At 54.8% G+C, this 26659-nt stretch overlaps 1 protein-coding gene across 9 annotated transcripts in view; it reads left to right on the forward strand.

The window, feature by feature from the left end:
- Window positions 1-26659, forward strand: part of CACNA1A (calcium voltage-gated channel subunit alpha1 A) — a 172058-nt gene that overhangs the window by 57922 nt on the left and 87477 nt on the right. For 8 of the 9 annotated variants that reach the window (XM_034792246.1, XM_034792250.1, XM_034792252.1 and 5 more), the window contains exons 1-4: window positions 1359-1459; window positions 3911-4050; window positions 24167-24258; window positions 25238-25390. In XM_034792246.1, the coding sequence (XP_034648137.1) occupies window positions 1367-1459; window positions 3911-4050; window positions 24167-24258; window positions 25238-25390 (478 nt within the window). In that variant the 5' untranslated portion in view covers window positions 1359-1366. Of the gene's footprint in view, window positions 1-1353; window positions 1460-3910; window positions 4051-24166; window positions 24259-25237; window positions 25391-26659 lie in introns of those variants that run through there. The other variant, XM_034792254.1, reaches the window with a different exon arrangement.

The raw sequence follows: 26659 nt of genomic DNA on the forward strand, positions 1-26659 counted from the left end.
ATGCAAAAGATTTAACTGATCCCCAGAACTGGATGGCTTTGTCTTTCACCTTCCTTCTCCCTCCCTCCGTCTCTCTTGCCCTGCATGTTCCTAGCCCTCTCTCCTCCAACTTCTCTGGTATCGGATCTGCTCCCACAGGCCACTGATTCAGGCCTCTTTCCCCCACAAACCAATCGATGAACAGGAAGGGCCTGCAGCAAGCTCCGATTCTCAGCAGCTGACAGCGCTAGTGCTGGGGGAAGGAGCCCACGGAAGTCCAAGCTTCCAGGCCCCCCCCCCCCGCCACGAACTGGGCCAGCCCCAGCTGCTCAGCATATTCCAACAGCTCCGCTGCTCCGGGGTACCCCGGGGACTGACAGCTAGCCCCAGCACTGGCAGTGGGGGCTGACTGCCCCCAGCCGCCCGCTGCACAGAGGCCCCGGGGACCGCTGCTCTGGCGGTCCCAGAGCCAGCTGCCAAGGCTGCTCCAGTAGCGGCCAGTGTGTCTGGCTCCTGGACTGCCCCAGCCGCTGCCCGAGGGGCTGGTCCTGGGGTCCGCCCCAGCAGCTGCAGAACTCCTGGAGGTCCTGGAAAGTCACAGAATCCGTAACCTCTGTGACAGACTCGTAGCCTTACCCATCATGTCTGAAAAGTACTTACTCCTGTCTGGTTTGGCAGCTGAGGCATTATGGGATAGCTGCCTGGATTGTCCCGGAATGCACTGGTTGTAGGCATGGCTGTGCAATAGGGAAGGTGCGGTTGTGCCTCAGGAATAGGACTCTGGTGGTGTTAGCTGAATACAACAAAACTTGGTTGCACCAAACACAGTTGAACTGCATAATGGTTTATTAACAGGATCAGATGTTCTCAACTCTGGTGCTTTGCTCTCGCATGCACAAAGTTAAACTGACCAACAGCAGAGCTGGGCTCGCCTCCCCCTCCCAGGCTGTCAGCGGGGAGTGGGGCAGTTCTCCCCCTGCCGCACAGAGTGGGGGATCATCCGTCAGGGGTAAGCAGGCGGATCCTTGGGATTAGGACCCTGTGGAGGGGTCTGAGAGGGCTCAACACAGCAGCGAGCTGTCTGTGGGGGAGGGTTCCTGGGGTTGAATGGAACAGCGAGGTAGGCTAGGGAGAGATCTGAAGGCTGGGTGGATCGGGGCCCTGGAGACTCCATCTGCCCCTGCAGCTGATTCCGGGAATTGGGGAGACATGGGTATTTCTGACGGCAGACACCCTTGGACAGACACGATCCTGCACAGACAGCAGCGCCCTTGAGAGAGTGGGACTCCAGTTGTCAAGGCATAGGGCCCTCCTTGCTCCCAGCACGCACAGGGGGCCAACCCAAGAGCTGAGTTTTCCTTGACTCTGGTGCACTCCTTTTGAATACATGATTTTAGCTACTATCATAGCGAACTGCATTGTTCTTGCTCTGGAGCAGCACCTGCCTGATGAAGACAAGACCCCGATGTCAGAACGACTGGTGAGTGTGGGCGTCTCTCTCTTTCTTAGCTGGATTTACCTAAGTTCTCCAATACTTAGTGTGGTGGGTTCCCCCCGGGGTGCTACCTGGAACTGGAGTACCACCGAGCGCCCTGGCCCACCAGCCTGGGCTCCCTTTTACACTGCACTGCTGGCACAAGCTGCAAAGCCCTCCAGCCTGCACTCTCACCAGCCTACGTACAGGTGGGGACACACCTGGCTGCAGTTCCATGCAGGCTCTCTGACCAGCCCCTGCATAGGAAAGCTACAGCTAAGGCAACTCCCAGCTCCCCAGGCGCGCACCCCCTCTGGAGTATAAACCCAAAATGATACCACCTTGTGCTGCACAGGGAACTGGACAGCGTAAGCTCATAAAATTCACCCCCTCCCTCACTGTGGAGTGGAATATGCAACAGCCTTTGCCCTTGAGTGATGATTCCCATACACTTCACTCCAATTCACTAGTTTAGATAGGGCAAAAACCAGTTTATTAACTACAGAAGATAGATGTTAAGTGATTATAAGGGATTACCTAGCAATTAAACAAAAAAACGCGAACTAAGCTTACTATGCTAGATAGATTGGATACGAATTAGCAGATTCTCACCCTAAGAAATGATACAAGCAGGCTGCAGATTCTTAAGGGGCGAGCTGCACTTGCTTTACAGGTTGGAATCCCCAGGTGTTTCATTCACAGGCTAGAAATCCCTTTAGCTTGGGTCCAGCGCTTCCCCCCGTTCAGCCCTTGTTCCTCGGGTGTTTCCAGGAGTTTTCCTGTGCGGGGAGTGAAGAACACCTGATGATGTCGCTCCCTGCCTTATATAGCTTTTGCATATGGCAGGAACCCTTTGTTTCAAAGCTTGGGTCCCAGCCCAGTCTATGGAAAAACACTGACATCCCAAGATGGAGTCCAGCACCATGTGGCCTGGTCACATGTCCTTGTAGAGTCATAGCAACCATTACTCCCAGGCTGTGTGGAGTGTTCTCTGGAAGGCTCATTCCCTGGTGGGAGATCAGCTTCTCCTGAGGCCGGGGTTCTCAAATGGGGGGTCGCGAGGTTATTACATGGGGGGTCGTGAGATGTCAGCCCCCACCCTAAGCCCCGCTTTGCTTCCAGCATTTATAATGGTGTTAAATATATTAAAAAGTGTTTTCAATTTGTAACGAGGGTCACACTTAGAGGCTTGCTGCGTGAAAGCGGTCACCAGGACAAAAGTTTGAGAACCACTGTCCTAAGGCCTGTTGTTTTTTCCTAATGGCCCATTGCCCTGAATAGGCCCTTTCCCACCCACTATCTAGACTGACAGCATCTTCTCCAGTGGGCATTCCCCAGGTGTAACGACATTAGAAATACAGATACATAGTCAATAGTCATAACTGCAGATACAAAAATGATACATGCAGACACATAAGATAGTCATGTTCAGCAAACCATACATTTTCCAATGACACCTCACATGATGTATCTTGCATACAATACTTCATAATCATCTAACAATATCCCTGTGAAGAATATGGGGTGCAGTGTCACACTTAGGTCTTATGTCTATTGGGAAATTGACCAGAATAACTCCCCATCTGGACACTTTTAATCTGGAGTGTATTTGTCCACACGTGGTTATTCCTGTATAGCTATTGCATTTTAAATTCACACCCTATGTTATTCTGGGGTAGCTTCCCCGTGCAGCTGCGCCCTTAGACCGCTGCACCAGAGGGGACTGCCTTTACAGCCCCCTTTCTAGCTGTCCTTTTTATGTCCTGTTTTCTGCCCTTGTGCTGGGAGCTGGGACAATGCCATATGCCTCCCTCACAATTGCTTCAGTTCCCTTCTCCCACCGGACCCGGGCTGTGTTATCTCTGAAGCAGCTTGTCCTAGATTCCTCCCTACTCAGGCCATGAAAATCGGAGCCAGCCTGGAATGCCTGGGAAGTGACAGCCGTTTCCATTCCACGGGATTTGGGACTTCTAGGAATCTTGGGGGGGTATTTTTGGTAATCTGTCTGTGTATCTCCAGTCACCTCTCTCTCTCTCTCTTTGTACCCCAGACCACGTAGAGCTGGAACAAAACTGTTTTCTTGGAATTATTGTCATATCCATTCTGACATTCACACCACCCCTTCAGTCAGAACCTCTTCTCTATGGGAAGAGAGTGTAGTCCAGTAGTCAGCACACAGAGAACCAGGGACTTCTGGGCTCTGTTCCCGCTCTGGGAAGAGAATGTGATCTAGTGGTTAGAGCAGGGTTCTGAGAACCAGGACTCCTCTGTTTCCTCCCTGCCACTTCACCATGGTGTGGCCTGAGGCAAGTCCCTTCCCCTCTCTGTGCTTCAGTTTCCCCACATCTCACAGTGGCTTGTGAGGTTTCATGAGTGGCCCTCAAGTGCTTTGAGACCCTGCAGAAGCCCCATGGCTTGTTACTGTTTTCATTGTCTGCATTTCCCTCTCTCTCCCAGGATGACACGGAACCATATTTCATCGGAATCTTTTGTTTTGAGGCTGGAATTAAAATCATCGCCTTAGGGTTTGCTTTCCACAAAGGCTCCTACCTGAGGAATGGGTGGAATGTGATGGACTTCGTGGTGGTTCTTACAGGGTGAGTAGCTGTTTTTTATCCTCTCCATCTCTGTGTTGGTCACCTGCAGACCAGGGTACAAACAATGATGTATTTTCTTGAACCGGGAGGCGGTAGCATGGCCTAGTGGTTGTCTGGTGGCTAAAGCCATCCGTCCAGGAGTCAGGACACCTGGGTTCAATTCCCAGATTAGGGGGAAGTGGTGTCTAGTAATTAGAGTTGCTGACAGGTGGTTGGGACTCTGTGTTCTGTTCTCATCTCTGCCTCTGCCCATACGGCCTTGGGCAGAGCTGTGCGTCTCGCTTTCCCAAAGCGGTTGTGAGGGTTAATGTGCGGATGGGGTTTTAAGCTGGGGAGTGGGACAGAAGGGCTCACTGGCATTATTCAAGCCTGGGGCTTTGTGCAATGGGCAGAGCTGGCCTGGCAGCATTTTCACTCTAGGCAGGTCCCCAGTGCTTCGTCTCCCTGCTGCTTCGGAAGTTCTAGGGCTGTGGAACAATGGCCTCTCTCTGCTAGTGCTGAGACGTCACTGCCGCTGGGGTGGCTGGAGCTAAAGAGCTTTCATTCAGCATAGATCCCTGCTCCTAATGAGTGCCGGGACCACCTTGCAGCAGGCCTGTGCAGATTAACTTCCCCGTGGCTTCCTGCTTCTGTCCCTCTGTCCCTGCCCCTCCGCGGGGACTGTGGAATGGAAGGCTGATGCCTGTTGGAGTTGGTTCTTCATCTTTGAGCCTGTCGCACTGGTTCACTTGCCTAGTATTTCTCTGGGTTTATCTGCCGGGCAGCTCTCGTGTTCGGATAACTCCTGGAGAAATAACGTTGTGTTTCCATTGTGTTGCCTTGTGTCATTTTCACTCTCGAGTGCCGCAGGATGGTTGCCTGCTGGGAATGTTTTCTTCTGTCCAGTCTTGAATATACAAAGTTTCGTGGTGAAGCAGAATACGACAATATTGCCTACTAGTGAGAGCAACAGCCTGGGGAGCCACGACTCTTGGGTTCTGTTCGAATCAGGACTCCTGGGTTTTTTCCCAGCAGTGGGAGGATAGATCTAGTAGTTCAATCAGGGTGGGGGTTGGGAGTCAAGACTCCTGGGTCCTGTCTTGCCACCGACGTGCTGTAGGAACTGGGGACATGCTGCTTCTCTATCTGTGCTTGCCTTTTCTCTTACCTACTTTGTGTCATGGGAGGACATGTTTCTAAAGCACCTGCAGACACTAGACAGTTGTGATCTTTCTAATATTTGTGGCGTGGTTTCCTTCTACACATTTCAGCCGGTGTCGCTCCAATACTGGTGTGTGTAGGGTTGTTCTTTGCACAGTTTTGACTGTGCGCCCAGGGCGTCTCTGGTGATGGTCACCTGGGCAATGTTTGCATTAACACTTTGAGTGCCCTGCTGCGTCTGGCCTTTCGTTGTTACCGTATGTTTTTGGCACATGATCCGTTCCTTGGCTGTTTGTGTTACTTTGGGGGACACAGCAGTTGCTTTCCAGGCAGCAGGTGTCACTTCCTTTATTACTTCATACCCTGGCTGTTGTCCAGGCAATATATTTTTAAGCTATAAGTTGAGGCCACAAAGCAAGGGACTTAACTTGCACAGGAAGCGTGAGGTCCCTTAGCATGGGGCCTGCTGCCGAGATAAAAAGGGGTTTGTGGAGGGAAATCAGTTATTAGGAGTTGGATGGCTCAGGGCATCTCGAATGGGCTGTCGCGCCTTCCCTCGAGATTGCCGGTTGAAATCCAGCCCTGGTGGGGAGGGGTGAAATGGTTGCATGACATGATTTTGAGGAGGTGCCATCCAAATCCCAGTGGGCAGGTGCCACTGGCACTGACACTGGCCGCCTCAACAGAAAAGCCCTGGAATTAATGGGTCACAGAGACCCCTCTCCCCTGCAGGGCAGGACCCACGACCAGTCAGTGTCCTGGACCTCTCCCTAGCCACAGAATTCACCCAAGGGTCCCACTGCCTCCAGCCATTGCACTTGGAATCACCCCGGGTCTCCCACTTACCTGGGTCACCTGGTGCTTAGTTGCTCCAGCAACAGGACCAACCCAAGTCCCAAGCTAAAGAGTTATCATTGGTATGGACGTTATTTGTGCAGCTGCCTGGGATGTCGCTTGCTTCTGTGCTGTGCCTGGGGTTATAGGCCTGTGCTGTGGGCGTGTTATCCTTTCGCCATCCCCTGCAATTGTCCATACTGCGTATCTCCCTGGGGACACATCCCGGTTGTGATGTTTTGTCCCTCACAAAGCAGCGAGGGGTAAGAGAAGACACAGAGGGCCAGGTCTTCACCTAGTGTACACCACTATGTCTCTATTGAAGTCAGTGGTGTGATGACAGTTTACATCAGCTGGGGATCTGGCCCCAAATCTGTTTGGTGAAAGAGTCCCTAGGAGCCGGCGCTGGCCTGCAGACCCTGTCTACACTAGGCATTGCAACAAGATGTTGCTTGAAAAGCTTTGCTCTTCCAATGCCTTGCGTCCACACACGACACCTGGTCCAGATGTTGTATGGTTGCAGTGGTTGGGGGCAACGCATGGGGTGGGGGCTGTTCCGCGTAGGCCCTGCTGATCTGATGTTGTCAGCAATGTTTCTTCTCAGCATGGACAGGAAGCCTCCAGTTCTGCGGCTGCTACAGATCATACAGTCCCCGATGCCCCCTTCCACAGCACGGTGTGGAAATAACCGGCAGGCTTTGAATCCCAGCCCCGGGCTGGGCACGGAGGTGTTTCAGGAGTCGCAGAAGACAGTGGCATGACTGTGGTACTGGGGACGGGGGGCACTACACTTAGCCACGTCATTCTGTCCTAAGCAGTGTTGCTGGGCGAGGGCTGAACGAGGCCAAGGACTGGGTGTGGAAATTGGCCTGGGGAAAAAGGCAACCAGGTCTGAAGAAACTCACCACCCACTGACAGGCAGGGAGACACGTCAGATAAACGACTGGCTCCGTCTGAGTCACCCAGCTCTGGGACAAATGTTCCTGGGACTGGGAGATCAGTCACCCGCTCCAGCACTGAGCGGAAGGGCTACCCAAGCCCTCTGGCTGGGCATTGTCGGACAGCTGGGGCTGGGGGAGAGGGGACGCTAAGGGCAGTCAACACCCCTCCTAACGGGAGATTAGTCTGTGTCGCCACCGAGAAGATCAAGGCTGCGGAGTCCCAAGCAGTTGTACCGTCTGCCCCTCCTTATCTCTCCTGGGGTCCCGCTCATCCCCTCTCCTTGCTCCCCTCTTCCACTCGTTCCTGGCCTGTTGCACCAGCGCCCGGCCCCTTGTGTAGTCGTTTACACCCATGCAAAGGGCAGGGCAAACTCTGCTGGCCTGATCGGCCACGTTTCACACCTGTGTGCAAATGGCTGCGCCGCGTCCTTTGTCTGTCTCACTTCCGTCCTCCCCCCGCCCCGCTGCCACTCTCTGCTCAGCGGCTGAGCACTTATTAAACCAGCGGCTGTTGGAGAGCATCTGCATTGAAAAGGGAGTGAGTCCCTAGCTGCCGCCCCTGCTTCCGTTTCCACCATCGCTTCTCGTCTAAACACTGGGGGCAGCGTCTGGACTGAGGAGGTCGGACACAGGGTCGTGTCTCTGTCCAGGCGCCATTAATGACCACATGGGAGCAGGGTCGTTATGTGTCATGCTGAAAGACAGCACGGCCAACAGCACAGTGCCCCCTTCTGCCCTGCTGGGGCGTTGAGGTCAGCACTGGCTCCAAGGGGAGAGCGCCCCCTACTGAGTCACCCATCCCACTCCCTGCAGCACCCTGGGGTCCTCCGTGGGGCATTCACTGTGCCCCTAGTGTTCCTTTGAAGGGGGTGCTTGGAAAGTGAGCTGGGCTCTGAGAGCCGCCAGGCACATGCAGACCCTGCTGGAGAGGAACCGAATCCCCCCGGGGTGGGGCACTCACTGATTGTAACAAGCTGCGGAAAGCAGCCGCCGCCGCCTCTGCCTCTCCTTCCCTGGTCACCCGGGCAATGATGGCTGCTCTAGGTGTGGTTGCTGCCTAAACACACTAGCTCCTGCAGGATGGGAAGACGGATTTCCGGGGTCCCCTTGGACACGAGGCTGTGGGGAGAGGGGCTGCTCTGGCCCTCCCGTTTCCCAGCCTCCCTCGGAGCTGCAGGGAGGGATCCAGCCCACTCCCGAGAGAGGCTCCGATTAGTGCTGCTGCAGTTTTGCTATTCTAATGGCTTCTTCCTCACCAGCGCGGTGGGGCGGGGGGGGGGGGGGCTGCAGGGGAGACTGGCAGGCAGGCCGTGGAAATCTCAATAGAAGAGAGCAAGCTGCTCTGACTGAGGGTCCTGGGGGCTGGAGATGCAGTCCTCAGCCCCAGGGAGTCGGACCCTGGGCTGTGAAGGGTTTGGGGTGGCAGAAGAAGGGAGCACATGGGATGGCTCCCAAATCCGAGCTTTCCTTGAGTCTGGGGATCAAATTGCTGGGGAAGAGCCAATCCTCCAAACCCCTATTGCGGTGTCTCACGCTCCTTTGGGTGGCTTCAGCTATAAAAGCTCAAACCCACTAAGGAGTGTCAGAGCGCAGCAACTCGTCCGAGTAAAGCGTGAGACCCAGAGCCCACAGCACAGACTGGGGAGTCCGCCTGTGTATGGGGCCAGCAGAGTCAGGCTACAGTGGGCCAACTGGGGGCACAATTCCCAGTGCCATGGGTTCCCCACTGCACATTCCCTGCCCCCCATCCATCCCCAATGGAGCAACTCTGGGGACTGTTAGCAAGAGGTAATCTCAGGTGTTGTGACTGAACCCTGGGAGCCCCTATCTAGGCCTGGTGTGAAATGTCAGGAGCTGCCATGATTTGCTGGTGTGTGTGTGTGTGTGTGTGTGTGTGTGTGTGCAGATGTATCTGTGCATTATATGTGGGAGCATACGTGTGCATGGTCCATGTGTATACACATGTACATGTATGTTAGTGAGGCAGTTTGATGTATGTGTATGTACACATAGTATTATTTATACAGCCCAGTCGATGCTGGCCCTGATGGCTCCCCACCCCAAGGAGTGTACAGTCTAAACATACATACGTGGTACATGTTTGTGCATGAGGTGCATTCATGCACATGTACTCACAAACGTGTAAGGTAGTCTGTTGCTCTACACGCGTGTGCATGTCCATGGTGTGCTTGCACATGCATTGTGTGTGCCCAGTCGGTGGACGTGCATAGTGAATGTATGTGCACACGTGTGATGTTCTGCCATGCGTGTGTGAGCGAGTGTGCTGTGTATCACCCTCCTACACCTCCTGCCCTGATCTCAGCAGTGAACGCTGCACCCCCTCTTAGCGGGAGCTTTTAGCCAGCTCAGATCGGTCAGCATTCTGCCCCTGCCCCGGCCTCCCCTCCTGCAGTCCCGGGGCAGAGCAGGGAAAGCAGGGCCACTCACGAAATCTCTGCCTCTCTCCCCCCGTCCTCCTCGGCAGAGCTGAGCTCATTAGTATGCCAGGCAGCTCGGGCCCTGATTAGGGAGTCTCCCTGTACTAGTACCTTATAGGTGCTTTCCAGACGTGCCCGGCATGCCGAGGGAGGCATCTGTGCCTGAATGAAAGAAAGCAGAGAGGCGTGGGAAGGAGGGAGCCAGGAGGATGCAGGGAGGCTCTGGCAGTGGAAGGAGTTATTGATCTTTTGCTTTGTCACTGGGGTCCTTGCCTGCCTTGATTCCAGCGGTTACGTGGGCAGCCGGGGGTGCTCAGGCCACAGTTGGCATTTTTAGGACCAGTTTTGGCAGCAGAAGCGCAGGTCTCGGCAGTGTGGGTGCCAGTGAGTGCATCTGCATGTGTATGTTTGTGCAGGTGTGTGCACATGTATATGCGCGCATCTGTCTTTGTGGGCCGAAATGAACTCGTATCAGCTCCAGCGCGGGATCTGGGCAGCGTTGGAGGCGGCTCAGGGGAGACCTCTGCTCATTGTGCAGCTGCGATCAGACAGTCAAGCAAGATGTTTGGATGTCTGAGGAACAGGGGAGAGGAGGGTGCGGAGGGGATGTCTACACTGCACTCACAGGGTGTGTACACTAGCTAGTTTGGATACTGGAGCAGAGAAGCTGCGGCTTTAGCTTTAGCATGGGTTGTAGAGCATGCCCCGGATCCTGGGTAATTCCTTGTGCAGCTAGTCCATGCTGAAACTCATGCTGTGACGATGCCACTCCTCCACTCCCAGAGTTAGCTTGGCTACTTCTCCACGGGCTGCCATCACACACCCCAAGTGCAGCGTAGACAGAGCCGGACAATATTCGAATATCTTTCTATAAATCAATGGCATGGCCTCATCTGGAGTCTGTGTGCTGGCCTTGTCAGCCCCATCTCCAGCAAGACAGTGCAGAATTACAGGGGTTCAGAGAAGACTGATTGGAAGCCTGGAAAAACTCCCATATGGAGAGAGATTGAAAAGTGTGGGATTGTTGCCTTAGAAACGAGGCTCATAAGAGGGGACGTGATAAACCTCTGTACAGTAGTGACTGGTCATCCCTGTCTCAGAACACAAGAAAAAGGGGACAGTCAATTACATTCAAATGAACAAATTCAACACCGATTAAAGGAACTAGGTGTAGCTAGTCTGTGGAACTCACTGCCACATGATGTCGTTGAGACCGATAATTTAGCAAGATTCAGAGAAGGATTGGATGTTTATATGGAACCAGGGTCTTAACAGTTAATGCTAACAAAAATGGAAGAAGAGCTTGAAGACCTCTTGCTTCAGGGCTGAAGCTGATCTCTGGCTATTAGAGACCAGAGTGAGACCTATGTGGGGTGCAGGTTGTCCCAGGCCTGCCTACTGTGGGGTTCTTACATCTGCCTCTGAAGCATCTGCTACAGGCCACTGATGGGGACAGGAGACTGGGCTAGATGGAACTTAGGTCTGATCTAGTCTGGCAGCTCCTGGATTCCTATCTTGACTCTATGTGCATATGTGTATGACTGCTATATCACTATGCTTATTTATTTGGTGTATTACGGTAGCGCCTAGGAGCCCCCATTGTGGGCCAGGACTGCGTTGTGTTAGGCCCTGTACATTGTTTATTAGGTGTGTTACAGTAGCTCTTAGGAGCCCCAATCACGGGCCAGGACTCCATCGTTCTGGGCGCTGTACAAATCCAGAAGAAAAAGATGGTCCCTGCTGGAAAGAACTCCCAATGTAAGCGTGTTTATGTAGCCTCGTGTGTGTGGGTCTTTGTGTTCTGAACATGTGTAATCTACACTGGTGAGTGTGGGCAGTGTGTGTGAGCGTGAGAGAGAGGGAACCCTTCCTTCAGGGCATGTGTGTGTTTTCATTGACTGAACTGTGTATAGTGCATGGCCAGGGTATGTGTGTAGGGAGTGTATTGGAAATGGTTGTGCAGGGAGGGTTTGTGTGTACTGGGTAGAAGGAGTGGGGGAGCATGGAGGGACTGCATGTGTGGTATGTGTGCATGCATACGTGTGGGGAGCGTGAGTGTGTGAGGAGTGTGCCTGTGTGCAGCGTGTGTCCATGCATGTGTGTATATGTGAGGAGAGCGTGTGTGGCTAAGGAGCATGTGTGTGTGTGTTTGGCAGAGGGGCAGAGCTGTGCCTGTCTTTGATCCCTGGTATCATCAGTTCCTCTGAGAGTCGGGGAAGTCCCCTCCCGGGAAACGCTCTCAGTGAGACGTTAATTACCGCCTCGGCCTTTGCTCCATTGTCCTACGTTCCCAGGGCTCTGCGGATGGGGAGCAAGTGCTGTTTAATGCTGTCACAATATTTTATTGCAAAGCAGCCTACTCACTTTCCCCGAACTTGTGTTTCTCCTGCCTCGGTGCTCAGGCCTGCTCCAGGGCTGAGACCCAGTGCACGCTCTCTCTGGCTCTGGCATTCCTGGGGCCCTCTGCTCTCTGCTGCCCCAGACCAGACCCTGCCCCATTAAGTTCATTATCCTGCCCTCAGCAGTGGCCAATACCTCATGCTTCGGAGGAAAGCAACCACTTCTTTTCCAGCGCAGTGGGGCAGGGTGGAGTCCTTCCTGCCCCTGTGGTGATCAACCCAGGCTGTGTGCCATCAGAGTTGATTACCCTGATCTTCCCTGCAGAGCCAAAGTTATCCATGGCCACAGAGTTGAATGGTCCTTTAATAGTTCACTCTCAGTACCTGACCTGAGGACATCTGTCTGTCTGTTGCCATGTGTACCCACTTCTCTCTTTCCATATACCCCACGCTATCTGTCTGTCCTCTTCCCCTTCTCGCTTGGGTGTCCCGGGGCTGGCTACCTGCCGTTGGAAAAAGAGTTTCCTTTGATTGGGTCTGTGCTCTAAAGTCACCAATGGGTGGAGCAGCCACCTCTCCCCTTGGGCCCCAGGTAGTGAGAATGACTCTAGATCCCCATCAGCACGTGTCTCTCTTCCCTTGACGGGGTGACCGCTTTCCATGTGTGCAGGCCCCCGCAGGCAGATCCTGGCTCCTGACTCCAGCCCTTGGCTTGGTGAGGTGCAGCCTGGCTAGCGTCAGGGTGTGATGCTGGTGGTACTGCTTCCGCAGCAGCTGTGAGCCTGTCGCTCCTAGTGCCTGTGGAAGCTCTAAGCCCTAATGCTGGGACCGAGCTAGGATGCTCTGCTTTGGCTCACAAGGGCGAGGTCTGTGTCTTTCCGCCCCGCCAGCATTGTAGGCGAGCGGCTGCTGGGTCCCAGGCTAGTCTATCCAGCTAACCCCTATCCCCCGCTCGCTGACACTGAGGAATTAACATTCCCATAGGAAAGTCATCATAACTGATGGGGAAACTGAGGCATAGAGTGACTTGCTCACTGTCTGTGGCAGAGCCGGGAAATCGAACCCCTGCTTGTCTGAGTCCCAGCCCAGCGCCTTAGCCACAAGCCCATCCCTCCTCCTCGGCACCGAGGCTCTTTGGACTCTGAGTTCGATTCTTTTCCAGACCGAGCCGTCCAAGGGCCCCTGTTGTGTTTCGCCCTAAATCCTTATCTGCTGGCACAGCCCGTTCCCACGGCCGCTGCTTCCTGAGGGGTTGCCGGGAGGCGTGCGTCCGGCATCCTAACCCTGCATTGTCCAGCTCCCAGAGCCCTCGCCCCCTCTGCTCACCAGAGCCTTTGATTAGGCCCTGTCTAGATGCTCGAAATGTCAGCCCGGCCTGATCAAAGCTGAACAGAAACCCAGCTCTGGATTCTGCTGATGAATCAAAAGGCTGCTGCATCTAACGACTCGGCAGGGTAGTGCCTCTTAAAGGGACCTTGCAGAAAGGCGCCGTGACCTTTCTCCCTCTCTCCACATTTCCCCTTTCTGTCTTCTCTCTTGCTGTTTCGCACCCCTCTTTTCTCACTGTGATCGCTCGCTCCCCCTTTCCCAGACACACTCTTTTTGTTTTTTCATGCATCTCTCTCTCTCTCTCTATCTGTTGCAGTGTCTCATATCTTGGCTTCAGTAAACGGCTTCATTCACTTAAGGCCCAGATTTGTCTCTGGGCTGCTGCAGTCTAGCCTGGGACCAATGGGAGCTGGCCCTGTGTCTCCCTGTTCTGGCGCTGTTGGGGCTGGTTCAGAGCTGTGTGGGCCATGCCGCAGCCAGGAAATAGCCAAGGCAGAGGCAGGCACCAGCGTCACCGCCTCCTGTCCCTGATCCACCCCGATCTGCGCCCTGCGCTTGGTGGTGGTGCTGGGGACCTTATGGCAAAGGGGGATCAGGCCCTGTCGTCTCTCTCTCTGTGCCCAATTCTGCATAGGGTACAGGCAGGCTGGTCGTGCCGTTGCCTGAGGCTCTGCGAGATCCTGTAGCCACCGCAGGCTGTAGGACTCCTGCCCTGCCCGCAGTGTCTGCCCTAGTTCCTCTGCCTGTCTCAGGCTGTGGCTCTCACTTTCTGTCTCTTTGCGTCTCCGGCTGCCCGTCTGATCGTGTCACTTCCATTCGTCTCTGCTGCTTCCCCTGTTCTGGGTCCCCGAGCGGCGCTCACCAGACCCTCCCCACCCCACAATTACTTTGATCGCCACTTGCTCAGAGCTCTGGATGGCAAGGACCAGGGGGGCAGTCGGGACTGGGGGGCACAGGGAGCAATGAATGTGGAGCAGGTGTGCCCTAGGGATGTGCAGGACGTACCAGGTGGGGAGGAGGAGTGGGCCAAGTGGGGTTTGAGGATGATGTAGAGTCCTGATCGGGGGGGGGGGGGGGGGGGGGGGGGGGGGGCGGAGGGCGGCGCCGGGGGCGGCGGGGGGGGGGGGGGGGGGGGGAGGGGGCAGGGGTTGGGACAGGGACCCCACCAGAGTGCCTCTCCCCTGCTTGGGTAGCCTTCACAGAGGCTGAGAACTCCCCCATAGCAGGGTGTCTCCAGGACATGGCTGGACAGGGTTAGGGTTAGGGTAAGGGTTAATGGCGGGATATCTGTCTGCCCAGATGGGAGGCGGATATAATCGGCCAGGCCCTGGCCCCGCCCATGCTGTGCCCTCTCCCCCAAGCTCCCTCCAGGACCCTCTGCTCTGAGCTAGGGGTGGGTGTGAGCAGAGCAGGGACCTGCCCCGGACCTGTCTGTGCCCATCACTCCAGGTGGCTCCGGGTACCTGCTAACGCCTAGGGGGAGAGATCGTCCACAGGCGTGGGAGGACGCTCTCTGCTGCCGTGGGGTTAAGAGGTGAAAAGAAGGGTCACAAAGGCAGTGCCTCTGGGAAATGTACAACAAGGCTGATGGCTGGATCGATGGATTGATCTATCTATCCAGCCAGCTCCATACACACCCCTCTGTCTGTCTCTGTCTCAGCCCTGCAGTGGAGGGACCCTCCCCCCCCCTCGGATGGTAGAGGAAGCTCCGTCTCTATGGCCTGTCTGCTGTCTCTGCTAAAGCTGCTGGCAAGGGGGCTGGTTTGCACCAGTGATGCTGGGGGGGTTTGTGACATGGACATCTGGTCAATAGCATCTGGGCTGAGACCCGCCCCCTCCCGAACCCCTGGCACACGGGGCTGGCGGACAAAGCGCTGGGAAATGACTGTACGGATGATTGTCAGAGTCTGCTCCGGCTGCAGGAGTGAGAGAGTTCAAGGCCAGAAGGAACCATCAGCTCCCCTAGCGTGACCTCCTGTCTATCACAGGTCACCCCCAGCGCCCGCACACCAAGCCCAGCAACTGGGATTAGACGAAAGGATCCTGGCTCTCAGGAGACTAAGCTGTTGTGTGCCACAGGCAGAGAACTGGAGGCACCGAGATGCTGCCAGTGCCCGAGACTCAGCAATGGCAGGAAATTGATCTAGTGAGAGCTACTCAGTGCCTGCACCGTGCATCGGCCCAGGGGGTGGGGGGCCGTGGTGTATGTGGGAGGACAGGCGAGTACGAGGGGCGGGAGGCTGTGCTAATGGGATGGCTTTGGGGGGAGGCTCTCTGATGGACTCCCCAATCTCGCTGCCCCAGGCGGCTTGCAGGGCTGATCTCTCAGAACTGGTACACCACGGTCCATGCAGGTGGGCCCAGGGAGGAGCAGGGACAGCTGCCAGGGGGATTTGGCGTCCCCGGCCAGGTGGGTGGATCTTGTCCCATTGCCATGCATGGTTGGGTCATTTGTCTCCGTCCAGAGCAACATCATTCAATATGAAACAGCCTGCCTGGAGCTGCTGAGGGGGTCCCCAGGGCAGGGGGCTCTGCTGGAGTATGGGGGGGGTTGTCATGTGCGGGGAGGGCATGGGCTATGCCAGGTGCCCTTTGCCTCAGTGCGTGAAGGAGAACAGGAGAGAGAGAAAGAACAAGGAGAGTGAGTGAGTGAGAAAGGAGGAGTGTGAAAGGAAGGGGGAGGGAGGGAGGCCGCAGCAGCGTCTGTTCCGTTGTTCTCCGCTGTGGCTGGAGCGCTGCTGGGGGAAGCAGGAAAGAGGGATTGTGAAATGAGAGAGGGGGAAGGGAGCCAGAACAAGGAGGAAAAGGACAGAGCGGATGTGGGAGGAAAGGAGCAATAACCAGAGGAAGGGAAAGGCCCCGCCAGGCAGAGCCCCAGGGCTGCAGGACTCTGGCACAGGGCAGAACTCATGTTCTAATCCCAGCTTCTCCCCTTCCTGCCTGCAACAAGGGCATGGGGCAAGTGCAGCCACTCACACCAACAGCCTGCGCTGCGCACACAGGGGTGTCCACATGGACAGGCACACGGAGCTCTCACACTCACATGGGCCTACAGAGTTCACGCCCGCGCACACTGACATGTGCATTCCCACACAGGCACACAGAGTACGTACATATACACACAGACACATGGAGTTCCCACGCATGCAGACACACACATGCATACACAGACACATGGAGTTCACATGTGTGCAGACACATGCACACACACAGACACATGGAGTTCACACACGTGCAGACATGCACACACACAGACACATGGAGTTCACACGTGTGCAGACATACACATGCACACACACAGACACATGGAGTTCACATGTGTGCAGACACACATATGCACACAGATACATGCAGTTCACACGTGTGCAGTCACACACATGCACACACACAGACACATGGAGTTCACACACGTGCAGACACACACATGCACACACACAGACACATGGAGTTCACATGCGTGCAGACACACATATACACACAGATACATGGAGTTCACACGCATGCAGACACACACATGCACACACACAAGGACATGGAGTGTATACACACACACACACACAAGCTCCCAGAGTGCACACACATTTCACACACACTTGTGCACACACACATACAGGCACACAAGGTTTATATGCTCATCAGTATCCCTGACCCTGCACTTTCAGTTTGCAGTAGAGCGCAGGTTCTCTTGATCGGGGGTGTTACGCCAGGTGTTGTCTGAACACACATGAAGCTACAGCTCCTGCCCTGAAGAGCTTGCAGTGGAAGAAGGTGGCCCTGCTCTGCTCCCATGTAGACAACTTATAAATGTCTCTGTTGAGTCCCACCTCTTAGGTGCACGTTGGGTGCTGGACTGTTTGGAAAATGGAGCTGCATTGGAGCTGCTGGGAGCAGAGCTTTTGAAAATCTGGCCTCCAGAGCAAACTCCCTACACCCAGTCACACAGAGCGCATGCACACACGTCAGCACACAACCTCCCCCCACGCTGCCCCTTTCCCAGCACCCGACGTAGAGGACGTCTCTATATGAAAACATGAAACAATATTCGACACCAACTCCTGGCAGGACCCTTCATAGCGCTGTGTTCACACATAGCTTTGTGTCCCTGCCACGCTGTACGCACACTGGCACGACACCACCTGCCCTCCAACACCTTCCACAGTGTGTTTGTACAAGGCACAGTGCCTTCATGTTGGGCATGACGTCCCCGCTCCCACCGCACGCACTACATCCGTACGCAATGCCATGTCCACACCTGCCATCTCCACACTGGGCACAATTCCACGTGCCCTCACGCTTGTGCTGCACTGTATTCCCATTGGGCACATTGTCCATATACCCCTGCACACCTGCCTCACTGTGTGTACACACCCACACACCCTTTCATGCCTGCTGCCCTACATATTTGTACCTGCACTGGTGCTGCGCACACCTGCCATGCGGGGTCACACACACAGGCCAAATCCTGCTCCCCTTGTCACCCATGAACATCACAAAGCTGTAACTCGTCTGGTGTCACACAAGGTCCCTCCAACAAACCGATCAGGTTGGCCTGGGGGCTCTGCTCCATGGAGAATGTATCCTCCTGACACCAAGCTGAGGGGCTGTCACAGACCCCCACTCTTGCAGAGAGCTGTGTTTCCGAAACGACATCCGTGCTGCTCACATGCCCCGTCATCATCCCTCTTAGATAGCTCCAACAAGACTATGGTAAGAGCAACCAGGACAGAATTGGGAGCCTAGATACTCATGATTTGTGCTACGTAAAAATGTAAACTACAGCGGATTAGAGAGAGAGATTATAACTGCGGGGTGGGGTGGATGTGTAGGGATGGATAGATAGAGAGAGAGGATTTGGGTAGAAAAATCTGTTGCCTAGAGTTGTATGCAAACACTAAAGTCGAGACCACTACTCTGCAGTTGGCATTTGAACTGTTGTTGCTTTGGGACAGGAAGTGAAGGAGGATCCTGTATGCAGTTGAAGTAGCACATGGAATTGTGGAGAGACAGAGGGGAACTGCCCGGCCGGGTTAACAGCCAGACACTTGAGAAACATCTTGAATGACCACAACTGGTCGGGACTTTGGTGTAGCAGCTTGAGAACACAGAGCTGCGAGCAGCACCGCACCCCTGCATTGGGAGCAGCGCTCACCCAGGGAGGAGAGCATCCGTATGGCGGCAGATAATGGCCTCCCCTCTAAGGAGTGGCAGTACTCCCCTGTCCTTAGCTGGGGAGAGGTAGCAGGGGAGTGCCATCACTGAATGATACCGGCAATGGTAGCGCTCTCCTCTCCCAGGCCTCTCCCCCTTCACTCCACCATCTGCCCCAGGGTTCCAGGGAAGGCACATTTTCCGCCACCCATCACACACACAGGCTGCTGATTGTGTCAATGAGATGGGGCTTGTCACCAAGGCAACAGGCATGAATGAGCACAGGAAGGTAACCCTGGAGACTGTGTGAATGGGAAATGGCCAGTTGCTATGGAGATCTGGTAAATGGGAAGAGACCCTCTGGCATGACAGAGACAGGATAAGCAGCAGGCAACATGGCTACTCCCAGCTACCTCAGTGATGGTGGGGGAGAGAATGGGCTCTTGTGGTTAGAGCAGGGACTAGGTGTCAGGACTCCTGGGTTCTATTCCCAGCTCTGAGAGCGGCTACAGACGCCCCCCCCGGGTTATGCAAACCCGACTTATGCAAATCTGCACTTATGGAAAAAGTTCCACAAGCTAGAAATAGGAGTGTGGTTTTGTTGTTGTTGTTGTTGTTGCGTAATTGTCGGGTATACGTTTCTGACTTATGCGAAATTCGAGTTACACACGGCGTTCCGCAACCGAACGCTTGCGTAAGTCGGGGAGCATCTGTAGTGGTCAGAGCAGAGGACTGTGGGCCAAGACGCTTGGGTTCTATTTCTTCCTATGAGAAATCCTGAAGATGCTTATAAGGCATGCCCCCACCCCAAAGTGCCCAGGAAGAACATTATACACAGAAGTCTTGGTGTCCTCCCAGGGTATGAGAATCCCACTATCTGTCCTCTCCAGCAAGGCCCAGTCAAGCCATTGGGCCCGGGCACTCTGTCTCTCGCGTTTGTGACAGGGCCCTCCCGAAAGAGGTCTTGGTGAGGATGGCCCAGTTTTCGCTTTCTATTGGCACAGAGCCAGGGGCGGTTCGACTGGACAGCCCTTTGTCCCAGCTGGCTTTGATTCCCTGCTAGAGACGTCTACACTGGGGCTGGGAGCGTGCCTCCCAGCCCAGGGAGAAAGAGCTGCACTCGTCCTGCTCAAACGCACGTCTGACAAGTGAAGTGCAGATGTTGCAGCATGGGGGAAGGCTCGGATGGGCGTGGACTCCGGTGGCTAGCCCAAGTCGTTGCCCACGACACAGCGTCCACACTGCTGTTTTTAGCATGCTATCTTGAGCAGAGCTAGGGCACGGCTGTCTGCCCAGGCGAGGAGCCACCTTCCCAGCTGCAGTGTAGACATACCCTAAAAGTCCCTATTTCATCAGATAGTGTCCTACAGCTCCTGTTAGACCCACCCCAATGGCTCTCCAGTCTCATGGCCTCCTCACCCCTCCAGTCAGGCTCTGGACTTTCACCTGGCCTACTAAGATGCTCTGGTTCCCACCCCCCTCGGCTCAGCACACCTAGTGAGTCCTTGGATCCCTTCGGCCAGAGAGGGTCGGGGACGATGATGCGTGTGTGGTTAACTTCTGATGGCCCTAAGTGAGAGGAGAATCAGGCCGTGCAGATTTTGGCACCATTCAATCAGTACAATCGACAAGAACAGACCAAATGGCCACTGTCAGGCTGAAAATCCTTCTCCCCCCGCTACAGACACCTTGGATTAGAATACATATGAGTTAAGGATCAGATTTATTTCGCACTGGGGTTGGACTTGAATTAAAGAAATATAGGGATGGAAGGGACCCCATGAGGTCATGTAGTCCCTCCCCCCGCACGGGGACAGGTTTAAGAATATCTAGACCACCCCTGACCTGTGTTGGTGTAACCTGTTCTTAAAACCCACACCCCAGATCTAGACCCCACAGAAGAAACAGCAGGGTCTTGCTATGGAGCCTTATTTCATACATTTGAGGGCCGGAAGGGACCGTTCTGATTATCGAGTCTGATTTTCTGCGGCACACAGGCCAGAGAACCCATTCCTGTTTGAACTAGGGGGGATGTTTTAGAAAGACATCCGGTCTTGATTAAAGGTGCTGAGCGATGGAGAATTGGCTGCTTCTAGCTGCTTTTGCGTGATGCTGTCTTGTTTGGGACAATGCTTCAGTCGATCCCCTACACCTGTTTTCACTTTTTCTTAATAATAATGCTGTGAGACCACTCGTGCTGTGACCCTGGCATTGCTTGTGAGTGAAGTAGCATCACGCTGGGGCTGTAGGGTGGATGGGAGACAGCTAAGGGTGAGGCAGGGAGTGATGCGTTTCAGGGGGTTTGACCATAGTGGTCCAGCGTCTTGCTATCCATAGAATGAGACGTACCAACCAAGGTCTTGACTATGTGTGTCTATCAAAGCTCCTGATGGAGGGGCTAAGTGTGAAGTCCCAGCCAGATCCTAACTCACCAGTACTTCCATTGTGTCCCTCTGCTGCAGTTAGATGTGGGAATCCCATTCATTTCACAGCCCCATTCATGGGGATGGTCCAATTAGAAATGCTTAGGCAGAGTGACAAAACCATTGCGTAAGCCAGTTAAATGGTCATGTCGCCTCCATTCCCAGAAATGGCTGCATGTCGTCATTTGATGAGCACATCCTTTGTAGTATTGCTGTGCATTGTCAACCAGCTGCTGTGCCCCACCCCAGAGGTGGCTGCATTTCAGCACTGATATTCCAGTAGACCATTATTGCGCAGCTTTTAAACAGCTACTATGCCCCACCCCAGAGGAGACTGCATTTCGGTGATCCTGGCATATACTTTGTATATCCGATTATGTTCTTTGGGTTGAAAGGACGGCGAGCTAGGATTACCCTGGCTCCCTGCGGCAGGGAAGATTTTCATACTTCCCCAGGGCGCCATCATCTTGCTGTCCCCTTTTGAATGCATCCTGCCACCTTTTCCTTCCCAGCTCCAGGGAGGTGAGAGCAGCTTCACCCCCGATGCTGTTAACATCAACGTGCAACGCTTCTATAAATACACTCCTGACGATCGTATGTAAAGGCATCAAAGGCCGTGGTGGCCTTGCTAATTCTGTAATTAAAAATAGCAAAATGCAGAAGCCCGTGGGAAGCGCCTGTCAGTTCCTGAATCTAACCTGCCTCTGTCTCCTGCTCGCTCTGAGGGCTGGGCCACTGTGGGCAGGCGCCACCGCTTGGTCGGCCAGCCACACAGCAGGCAGCAGCTTGATTTTAGAGTGGAAGCTGCAGGGATTGTTGGGTCTGACTCTGCCCGGGTGCAAATCAGGAGCGAGGCCATTCAGCTCAGTGGAGTTGCTGCAGAGTGAGAGCCTGGTTAGGGCTGGCCTGGATGGGGCAGCGTTTCACCGAACTGGGACCAATGGAAACAGGACTGCACAAGGCAGGTACAGCCACCGCTCAGGCTGCAAACATCACCCGGCAGCACAACCACACAGATACGGCACCCTAGAGCGCGAGCGCCAGCCACACAACCACACAGATACGGCATCCGAGAGCGTGAGCAACAGCCACACAACCACACAGATACGGCACCCTAGAGCGCAAGCGCCAGCCACACAACCACACGGATACGGCACCCTAGAGCGCGAGAGCCAGCCACACAACCACACAGATACGGCACCCTAGAGCGCGAGCGCCAGCCACACAACCACACAGGTACGGCATCCTAGAGCGCGAGCGCCAGCCACACAACCACACAGATACGGCACCCTAGAGCGCGAGAGCCAGCCACACAACCACACAGATACGGCACCCTACAGCGCGAGCGCCAGCCACACAACCACACAGATACGGCACAGATATGGCATCCTAGAGGAGTGCATTTTCTCATCTGTGAACCAAATCTGAGGACCACACTGCCACAGGAGGCTTGTGACACAGTTTTAATCTCTTCGGGAGATTAAAAGAGGCCTGGTTCTAGACATGAGCAACCCTCGCCCTGATCATGATCCGCCTCCCAGCGGATCTGGACCCGAAAGCTTTGGTGGGGAGATGTTGGGGGGAATGTCCCCAGGTTAGCGCACTGGTGTTCCAAACCCTTGGTGAGCTGCAAGGACAGCAAACGTTTCATATCCGGGCAGGTGTTTTCAGGAGCGGCACTAAGGCCCCATGAATGACTGATGGGCCCGCAGGAAGGAAGGGACAGGCAGACAGGGTTTGGATCGGAGGCACTGGGGTATGACGGGGCGGCAGGGGTGTGTGCTGGGTGTGGAGCAGTGCAGGGGTATCTGGGACAGGAACTTGCCCTGGGCAGCAGAGAAGTGTCTGAAATGAGGGCATAACCCCCCCAAATGTGCCCCCAAATCCTTTGTAACCCTCATGCCGGGGGTCCCTGTCCCAGCATCCCCTTCCCAAGGTCTAAAGCTGGCGCTGGCAATGGGAGCCCAGGCGGCAGCGTCTCTGAACTACGGCCCATTGTGGATCTCTCCTTTTATCACACACGCCCCTCTCTCTGTAGTTGTGCCTTTTGCTGATTCATGTCTCGTAGCCAGGAGGAATAAAAGCTTTGTAACCAGAGTTACTTATTGAACCCCTGTGATTCAGCTTTTAATTATCATGAGAAAGAGACAAACACAGAGCTAGATTAACTCCCATTTCCAGAGCCATTTTCATCCCAAGAGATCTAAATATGGAACAATTCACTTCCCTTCGAAGTGCAGCCACTTCTGGGTGGGGTGAAAGCAGCATCTGTTTAACAGCCTCACCGCAACACTGTACTGGGACGGCTCACCCAGCACGGAAATGCAGCCACTTCTAGGGTAGACGGTGGCTGCTGCTAACACCCACACAGCAACGCTACTCAAGAGTTTAGGTCAGGAGGTAATGGAGAATCCTGTATCCGACTGAAACTGCAAGGAAGCATTTTAAGGAAGCAAAATCTGACCTGGAATATGGCCAGGACACTGGAGTTAATGCCTGTTAGTCTAGATACCGGGCTGATGAAACCAGTTATGGGACTGATCTGAAATGCTCAGTGCTACGGTCTGAACAGGTTTGTGTGTTATAACTGGGCTGGTTATTACCACTGAGGCCATCTGCGCTATGATCCTGTCTGAATTCACAGGCTAGGTATATGCAGGCCTGGAAAACCTCCAAGGAAAACCCAGGGGCTGAGATGGGGGAGCGCTCTTCCCAGTCAGTGAGCGCTGCCCCCACTGCCTCCGCGTGGTGCCGGGGGTGGCTGTGCTGCAGGGAGTAGAGTGACATTCCCAGTGTGACTGAGGTGATGCGGGATGGGCCCCTTCGTGGATGACATGAAATCGAGCTCCTGTCAGCTTTTGCTCCTGGGATCCTGTGGCACTTCTCCTAAGAGTTGGGGCGTTAGCTCCAATATTCTGGCCAAATGTCAAGACAGATAATTGCATTCTGCCTCCTTCCACTCCCCCTGGGTTTTCACATGGAGATTGGATCATTCACTTCCGGAGCAGCTGTGCGGTATTGCCCTGCGCCGGTAACCAGCTGCTGCGCCCCTCCGTGCTGAGCAAGTTATCCCTGCGTGTTCCTCTGCTGGAAGCAGTTTGGGATCCGTGGAAGGAATGTGCTCAAGAAATAAGTAGATGATGATGATTTTATTTTTCATCAAGCAGGCGCCCTTCACTTCAGCTGGTAACAGCAGGACTCCTGGGTTCTCTCCCTGGCTCGGGGAGAGGCGTGAAAACTAGTGGTCTGATCAGGGGGAGTTGGGAGTCGGGTCTCCTGGGCTCTGTTCCCAGCTCTGTTGACTTGCTTACGTGAGGGTAGAATTTGACCCTGAGGGTCTTGGCTGCCCAATGCCTTCTTTCCACCAGGTCCCACTGTAGCCCCATCCCCACATGCCTCTCTTCCCCCCTCCTGTGGCAAAATTACAGTGTTCCTCTCGGAGGGGAGCTTTCCCCTCTCCGGGCAGGTGGCCTCACTTCCCAGCACGCCCCTTATTTTGTCTCTCTCCCCTTCATCTCTTGCAGCATCTTGGCGAAAGTCGGCTCCGACTTCGACCTGCGAACACTGCGGGCAGTTCGTGTGCTCCGGCCGCTAAAGCTGGTGTCGGGGATCCCAAGTAAGTGAGTTAGTCCGTGTGCTCCCCATGGGACCTGGGATCTAGCCAAAGGTCTCTGCCACCTCCTCATGGGACCCAGCACCCCACCCCAGGCCCTGTCACCTCCCCATGGGACCTGGGATCTAGCCAAAGGTCTCTGCCACCTCCTCATGGGACCCAGCACCCCACCCCAGGCCCTGTCACCTCCTCATGGGTCCCAGCACCCAACCCCAGGCCCTGTTACCTCCCTATGGGACCCAGCTCCCAGCCCTGGGCTTGTTATGCCCCAGTGAGCCCCGGTACCCAACCTCAGGCCCTGCCACCTCCCTATGGGACCCAGCACCTAACCCCAGGCCCTGTCAGCTCCCAGCCCTGGGCTCTGTCATCCCCCAATGGGACCCAGCTCCCAACGGCTGCCCTGTACTCTCATACTGAAGCTGGGATCTGGCGGGAGCTGCTGCAGAGAAAGGTTTTAGAAGAGCTTGTCTGACCTTGTGTGTTCAGAGAGTGGCTGCTACTGGTCTCTGAAGCATTTCTCAGTTTGCAAACATTAGTCAGGGATCTAAGAGTCCAGAACCAAATGGCCCCACTTGCAGGGGGGTGGGAATGGGGGGTGTCTCCCCAGTGCTGCCTAGAAGGGGATGACCCCTTCTGTGACGCTTGATTGTGACAGTGTGTAGGAGCCCTGGTCATGGAGAGGACCCCATTGTGCTGGGTGCGGTACATTTATTAGGTATATTATGGTAGCACCTCAGTTGTGCTGTACAAACACAGAACAAAAAGATAAGCCGGGCCCGGAGAGTTTCCAATCTAACTAACTGATCTGCTGCCCTCCTGGTTTGGATGCTCAGAGCTGAGCACAGGGTCTTTGGTGTGGTCCCCACACAGCTGTGCAGTGAGGGACTCTCTCCTCGCTGCTCTGGGGCCCCAGAATTCCAGGGTCCTGCCTTTGCTGTGGGAGCTGCCGTCTGACACCCTGTCTCCCTCTCTCCCGCCCCAGGTTTACAAGTTGTTCTGAAGTCCATCATGAAGGCTATGATACCTCTGCTACAAATTGGCCTACTCTTGTTTTTTGCAATCCTTATTTTTGCAATCATAGGATTAGAATTTTATATGGGAAAATTTCACACCACCTGCTTTGACTCGGTGACAGGTAGGTCCAGTGCCCGCATCCCCTGTCCCCTGCGTTCGGATCGGGGGTCCCGTAGGTGAGTGACGCAGGGAATTGCCGGACAAGCGGCAGAAAGGGGCCAGCACAAGCTCCCTTTACTTGCATGCTGGTTCCACATAGGGAGGAATGTTTGTCTAGCAGGGGTCTGGGAGCTAGGACACCTGGGTTCTAATCCCCGCTCTCGGAGAGGTTGGGCATAGAGCAGGATGTTTGAGACTTGGAGGTTCTACTCCCAACTCTTAGAGGGAAAATGGTCTAAGGACTAGAGCAGCGAACAGGGAGCCAGGACATCTGGGTTCAAGTCCAAGCATTGGCCCTGACCTGGTGTGTGGCCTCAGGCAAGTCACTTCCCCTCTCCGTGCCTCAGTTTCCCCCTCTACCATGTGGAGGTCATGTTGACATGGATCAAGGCTAGATGAAGGAACATCTGTAAAGGGCTTGAAGCGCCTCAGCTGGAAAATCCCAGTCCTTGTTGTGTGTGAGAGAGGGCGGTATGAACCCGGCACCGGCCTTGTGGGCAGCAACCCAGCCAAGGGGTGACAGCATCTTCCCTGGCCAAGTGTCTCAGGGTGCGGGGCTGGAATCTGCCTATCATCCCCACTATTCTCTCTCCCGCTCCTCCCTGGGCCCCTGGCCTGCGCTCAATATGGAATGGCCTAATTATTTGTCTCCCCTGACGGCGATGGTGTTATTTGAGGGAGAGCTATTTCTGCAACGCGGCCATGTCATCGAGAAGGGGGTTGGGGGAGGGAAGGAGAGGGGGACGGAGGAAGCACCTGCAGGGTCTGACTCTCCCAGCAGACACGAGAGAGGTGGCCCCGATTTGTATTTGCAAATCCCGACTACCGAGCTGGAGGGAACCAGCACTCCGTGCCAGGCCCCTCCCTGCGCCAGGACAGGGGGTCTGGGAGTCAGGGGCTGAACCTCAGCTCAGGGTCCCAGGAGGGGTCTCCCTAAGGCACTGGAGAGAGGGACCGTCCCTGCTTTGGGTGTAGAAGAAGAGATGCTGGACCAGGATCCAGGAGACCCCGATCTAGTTCCTGGCTTAACCATGGCCTCCCTGTGTAACTGGGCAAGTCATTTGTGCCTGTGCTCCCCATCTGTGCAATGGGGTAATACTCCAGGGTGGTGGCTAGTAGGTCAAGGGATGACTATAAGATGTTCAGATGCTGTGGTGCCGAGGTAGAGTGACCAGACAGCAAGTGTGAAAAATCAGGACGAGGGGTGGGAGTAATAGGCACCTATATAAGA

This window comes from Trachemys scripta, chromosome 16 (assembly GCF_013100865.1).
Source record: "Trachemys scripta elegans isolate TJP31775 chromosome 16, CAS_Tse_1.0, whole genome shotgun sequence".
Lineage (NCBI taxonomy): Eukaryota > Metazoa > Chordata > Testudines > Emydidae > Trachemys > Trachemys scripta.